Source organism: Drosophila serrata, unplaced genomic scaffold (genome assembly GCF_035046125.1).
Source record: "Drosophila serrata isolate PLE 108 unplaced genomic scaffold, ASM3504612v1 contig_295, whole genome shotgun sequence".
NCBI lineage: Eukaryota > Metazoa > Arthropoda > Insecta > Diptera > Drosophilidae > Drosophila > Drosophila serrata.
This window is the reverse complement of record NW_028257193.1, coordinates 341452-347747: the sequence shown is the minus strand read 5'-3', so window position 1 is coordinate 347747 and position 6296 is coordinate 341452. Positions and strand designations below refer to the sequence as shown.

General features: G+C 41.0%; 1 protein-coding gene and 1 pseudogene across 2 annotated transcripts; both read right to left on the bottom strand.

Annotated features, from left to right (window-relative positions):
• Positions 1 to 1993: 1993 nt before the first annotated feature.
• On the bottom strand, positions 1994 to 4785 carry Gr98a (Gustatory receptor 98a). Its single transcript, XM_020944183.2, has 3 exons — positions 3875 to 4785; positions 2166 to 2401; positions 1994 to 2107 (listed from the first exon to the last, which is right to left on the bottom strand). The coding sequence occupies exons 1-3, from the start codon at positions 4689 to 4691 to the stop codon at positions 1994 to 1996; spliced, it is 1167 nt and encodes a 388-aa protein (XP_020799842.2). The 5' UTR covers positions 4692 to 4785.
• A 101-nt stretch (positions 4786 to 4886) lies between these two features.
• LOC110177450 (putative gustatory receptor 98a pseudogene) lies at positions 4887 to 5839 on the bottom strand (annotated as a pseudogene). Its single transcript, XR_015272648.1, has one exon. The product of XR_015272648.1 is annotated as a putative gustatory receptor 98a pseudogene (transcript).
• Positions 5840 to 6296: the final 457 nt, after the last annotated feature.

Below are 6296 nucleotides of genomic sequence, written 5' to 3'. Positions count from 1 at the left end.
GCAAGTGTGCGAAAGTGTACACAGTGAGAAAATTGGGGTCAATATCAAGGGGGAAGCATAATGCCAAGGTATTTAACCTTAATAATATGTGGAAATATCAGTGGGAAATCATTCCGATTGCTCTATTAACTTATTTATATCTTTAAGTATTGTATTGTATTTCAAACAAATATCTATGATGTATTTCCTACCTCTACCTTTAACAGTATTATCTTAAATCCTATGTCACTTTGTTAATTAATTGATAAATTCAATTATTTAGTTATTTTCTTTCGGTGTAGTGCCCCACTTCCATGTCTGTCACTGCCAAGAAGCACAGAGGCAGGCGGCCATTGCCGTTGCCATTGTCTATGTCAAGCTCTCTATGCTGCTGTATGTGTGCATTAATGTGCGTGAGCACATCTGATTTTTATGAGACGATTATGAGTTGTCTTTTATTATTTGCCATTGGGTTTGGCCAAAGTGTTGCCACAACCGCACACAAAGATTTGCCACCCCATCGGAGGGGGGCAAATTCCCCAGCATTAATTAGTGTCAACATCTAAGCTGACTTGGGGAAAGCTATAGAAGAAGAAAAAAGGTGCTAACCATTTCAGATGGCATAGCCATAAGCCGGTGCAGCTGCAGTTGGCTTCTTAAGCTATCGTCGTCGATGGCTGAAATGAAAATCCCAAAATGACTTTACACTCTGCACTCGCACTGACAGCTGCCTGGCACTGCCAGAAAAATCCATTCATTCATCATACTTAAATAAGATTGATTTAAATATACGGGTTTATTATGATTTAATGAATTTAGAACTACATTTGTCATATAAATCTTCTTAAAACTGATAAAACTGTATGGTTTTTGATTAAAAATGTTTAGGAGACTTTTCTCTAGGTGTGCAATTTCTGTCAATGAATGGAAATCTTAAAGCCTCTCTAGGAATTTGCTGGTTATTCATTGTGTCAAAAGTGCCAGGGAGCTCGTTAGAAGCCTAACTCAATAACGAAAAGCATTGTCATCTCGCATATGACAGCAAACAGTTGCAGTTTATTGGATCCATCCGTCGATGGATTTGCAAAATTCTTGCAAAATTTTAAAGTGAGCCCAAATAAACAATTCATCTTGATTAATGAAGGGACCTACGAGCTCGAAAATTGCCGCATGACCTGATACACTCCCTACCCACCTTTTCAATTCGATTCGATTTATCATCAACTATGGGATGTTCGCCTAAACCGAGTACCAGGGCCTACTCGTGCGGACATTAAAAAACATTCATAGTATTATGTATGCTCACTTGGCCACGAATCAGTGCGTGGCAACAATCGCCTGCGGCCCAAAACTTCAAACGTGGATCTATAAAGGTACACTCAAAAGTAAGAGTTTTCGAAAAATACTCAAAACAAGATCCAAAAAAATTACACTCGGAGGGGAATAAACTAAAACAAATTAAATGAAATCAACAATAAATAATATGATTAAACTTAAAGTTTATCAATTGTGATACAATTCAATTTGTTTGCAATTTGCAAACGTATTTAAGAACTCTTCATTTTGAGTACATGGCATTGAGTATACAATGTTGTAATTTTCAGTTATTTCATTCACTTAAAGTTAATTGTGTCCCCAGGGCTCATATGGATAGGAGGAATTTTACAAGTGTGTGCAACAGAAGCACACACACGCATTGACAGATTGGCCATGCGTGGCAAACAAACCCAAAACACGGGCAGCACAGCACTAGGCTCCCCAGGACCTCCTTGGTCCTAAAACTGAAACGGTCAGTGGCCGCTGGCAAAAAGTTTATAATAGAATTTTTAAGCATGAATAATTATGTGAATAAGACTTTCGACCAGCTGCTGTTGCTGCCTGCCGCCTTGATTGGCCGCTGTCCTTTTTTGATTATGCACGGGCAGACATCAAATTTGCTAATTAGGTTAATTGACTTTAATTTAATAAGCACGCGACTAGACTGCTCAACAACAATCGATTGAAATGAGAGCATTTAAAGGGGCGCATTCGTTGTGGGAATCCTGGCCAGTTTACTGGAGTTGCTAGCGGTGAGATTTAGGCTAAACTGGATACAAATCACAATGTAGCTGATCATTCCGAATAAGAACTGTAGGAAAAATAAAGATTCATTTAGTAAGGGTATTGAAAGGTAGGGGGGATACTACCTTTCCCAGCATCTCTGTACTGATTTCCACCAATCCTCCTGCACTAAACTGGCATCTCTCCTGTCCCAATTGCATACACATTCGGTTGAGAGCCGCATTCAGTTGGCTATTGCGACGATCCTTGGTTAAAGTGTAGAACATTGATCGGAATCTCCGTTGCATTACATCGCAACGAGTGCAGATCCAGCAGGGAACAACGACCTCCAAGATCTTAACACACTCGTCGACACCGCAATCTTGGGAAATATCAAAAATATAATAATTTTTTTTTTTAGTAAATTAATGTAAAATAAAGCCTTGAATGGAAATGCTTAAATCACCAAAATAAATTAAATATTTTAGTGCTTTAACTACGTATAAATATTCCACAGAAAATAGCTGACATTTCCCTATTATATTTGTCAACACAATAAAAACTAACATTGGACAGCTTTCCGATTTAAATTTAATGGATTTTTGGCTTTGTTATAAATGTTAAAAACTTTGATTTGTCGAAAAAAAGTCATATAGAAATATCAGCAAACAACAAACAAAGAATGCAAATTTCTGAGGCTTAGTTATGATCCATTACCAATATGATTCTATAATTATTTTACAAACTGCTGGTTTATACAATCTTCGGTTTCCCGAAGTTAGTTTGCTTTGGTTTTTCTCCAAAAATGTGCTTAAAAAAATTCGGATTACTAACAAAGTTCGTTGAAACTATCCATTTGCTCAATATGATTGAGGTAAATCCAATAGGGCAGGGTCGCAGAGTCCACAAAAAGCATCAAAAGCATGATGATCAGACTTAGATGAAATTTACCCTCCAAGCTTCTGATCGCTTTCCAAAGTAAACTATGAATTTGTTGCAGAATTTGTAACTTCTCCAATGACACACGACGCACAGAGTTCAGTTCGAATCTGGTTCGATACAACTCTTCCAGGACACCCGATCCGGCAAGGGTTATTTCCTGGTAGAGGAATAATATCACCACAGTGTACAGCGTGAACTCGGTGAAGGAAACCAGCATAACTAATTCGGAGAAGAGGACATGGTAGATGATTGTTTGATTGGTGAACGGGGTAAATAGGATGAGCATCAGGCATCTGATGAACAGAGATCCATAGACGGCATTGCAATAGGCACGAACTCGTTGCAAGTTCACCTGCTTGCCCGTGAGCTTGTTAATCTCTGACAGGATCTCCTCCAGCTGATTATCCACATTGTGACCAGGATTTCGCCATGTCCTCTCTAGTACGATGACGACATTGATTGTTATCTGGGTAGCGTAGGCGAGCAAATCAAAGGCCAGCGAAAAGGGTCTATCGCGATACAAGTACTCTGTTTCAAGAGCAACAATATAATAGAAGTAGGATGGAACTAAGACCAGCGTCATTAGTAATAGACTGCAAATCAATTTGGCAATCACTCTATTTCCCACCGGCTTCATAAACATGCACTTCATAAGGCGATTTATCCGAAGAAGTGAAACGGCGTGAAGTTCCCCGGACATTTTTCAAATGACTAAAAAGGACAATACAGACCCTAAAATGGTTTAACCTTTTATTAATTGGCTAAGTGCCATTGGAAGATATATCTAATCTAATGAGTGCATGCCCTGCAAACGAATCCTTAAGGATAATCGTAATGAAACGTAATGCAAGCTAAGTTATAATTTTCTATAGAAACTAAATTATTTATACGTATTTTTAGTGAGCTTACTAACAGTATTGGATGGATATATCGGAGTGCAGTGTTTTGCTGAGATAGATCCAATAGGGAAGCGCTGAAGTGTCCACGAAGAACTTCATTAGCATGATGATCAGGCACAGCTGAAAATTGCGTTCCAGACATCGGTTAGCTCGCCAAATTAATCCATGGATTCGCTGCAACTTGACCAATTTCTCCAGAGATAATCGCCGTACGGACCATAGCTCAAATCGCGAACGCTCCAACTCAGCCAAGACATTGATACCAGCCAGGATCAATTCCTGGTAAAGGGCAAAAATCACGGCACAGTACAGTGTGAACTCGGAGAAGCGCACGAACAAAACTATTTCCGAGTAGAGGGCATAGTAGGTGAGGGCCCTATTGTTGTACACGTTTGCCAGGCAGAAGACCACGCAGCGGATGAAAAGCGATCCATAGACGGCATTGCAGTAGCCACGAACCCTATCCAAGTTAACCCGTCTACCCAGTTGGGCACTCATTACCCGATGGATTCCCTCCAGCTGGCTATCGATCTCGATTCGGCAATTTCGCCAAACCAATTGGTTTACGATGACAACGTGGCTCATTATCAGAGCCACGAAATTGGTCAAATCGATGACGCGGGAGAAGTGATCGTTTATAAAGTCATAGGTGAAATCGTAGTCAAAACTGAAGCGAAAGTAGGAGGAAAGACCCACAATAATGCACAACACCACGTTACAGAGCACTTTGGCCATCAGGTGCTGGCCCATTGGCAGAATTATAATGCACTTCATAACGCGATTCATGGCCAGCAGTGACACTGCGTGTAGTTCCCCGGACACTCGACCCATGACTGAAACACTCCTGTGGCGGCGCACTTAACTTGGTATCACTTTTTTAATTGCCTAAGTGCGATTGGTAGATACGAGTAGAGGAAATTGCAAACTATAAACTCGCAGACTGTGAAAAATGTGACTTCTCCTTATTCATACTTAATATGTAAGTTATTTATTAACTATTTATATCTTGATAAACAACTTCTCTTACTAACAGCAATTGGAGCGCCAACCCGTGATCTGCACATTGCTGAGGTAGAGCCAATAAGGCATCGCCGAGGTGTCCACAAAAAACTTCATGAGCATGGTAATTAAACAAATCTGGAAATTGTGCTCCAGGCAGCGGATAGCCTGCCACAATAATCCATGCAACCGCTGCAACTTGGCCAATTTCTCTATGGACGATTGGCGTACCGAATCCAATTCGTACAGTGAGGACTCCAGTTCCGCCAGGACACTTAGACCAGCCGGTGTGAGCTCCTGGTAAAGGGCCAAAATGACGGCACAGAACAAACTAAACTGGGAGAATCGCACCAGCAGGACAATTTCCGAGTAGATGGCATAGTATGTAAGGGGTCGATTGGTAATAATAGTTGCCAGGCCAAACACCAGGCAGCGGATAAATAGAGAGGCATAAACCGCATTGCAATATCCCCGAACTCGCTGCAAGTTCACTTGGATGCCCAGGAGCACATTCATCTCACGGCGAATACCTTCCAGCTGATTATTAACTTCATCGTTCCATTTAAGCCATACCAGTTCCATTACAATAATAATGTGGCTAACTATCATAGCCACATAATTCGTCATATCGATAAAGCGCGAAAATTGATCATTGCGGACATCGTAGTTGATTTCATAGTCGAATCTTAAGCGCCAGCGAGTGGAAAGCACCACAGTACACACGAGAATTGCATTGCAAAAGACCTTGGCAATTAGGTGTTCACTGACCGGTAACATAACCATACACTTCATAACGCGATCCATGCCGAGCAGTGAAACTGCGTGTAGTTCCCCGGACACTGGCCCCATGACTGGAGTCCATCAAAGATTGTCCTTAAGTGGTTCGAAAATGTAATTAGCAAATTGCGATTATCAGTGTAGGGTGCCACCCTTAAGGGAGGAACTTAAGTGTAATTTATGTGTATTAAATTATTGGTTTACTTAAATTTTTCCATTTGGATTTCATGAAAAAAAAGAACGCCTCGAATTTTCCTTTCACAGCTGAGGCGGCTGCCTGCCTGCGTGCTGATAAGATCCCCTTGTAATCACCCAAAATGACACATTTCCCATTCAAATTAGCATCAAAGCGATGCTAAGGGCTAAGTGGAAGCAGATGCCCCAGTGCCCATAAGTGAAATGATTTGTTAATTTCATTCAACCACCACACACTCACACACACCCTCGTATATGGGGGCGATGAAAATTGCTTATCAAAAATATGGCAGAGGGGCTTGGTTGGGGGAAGGCGCACATAAATTTGCATGCCTTTATTGCAACCACAACGAAATGCGGACCGGGGAAGACAGGAGGCGCTGGCAAACAAACGAGGAAATGTACAAGCACGCATAGTAAGGCAGTACACTCAAACTTGGAAAAATGTTTTTCCTACAAATGAGT

Coding starts and splice junctions, on each gene's coding strand:
- Gr98a (XM_020944183.2), bottom strand. CDS start 4,691: ATGGGTCGAGTGTCCGGGGAACTACACGCAGTGTCACTGCTGGCCATG. Junction 2,402..3,874: donor CGATATATCCATCCAATACT/GTTAGTAAGCTC, acceptor ATATTTCCCAAG/ATTGCGGTGTCGACGAGTGT. Junction 2,108..2,165: donor GTACAGAGATGCTGGGAAAG/GTAGTATCCCCC, acceptor TTTTTCCTACAG/TTCTTATTCGGAATGATCAG.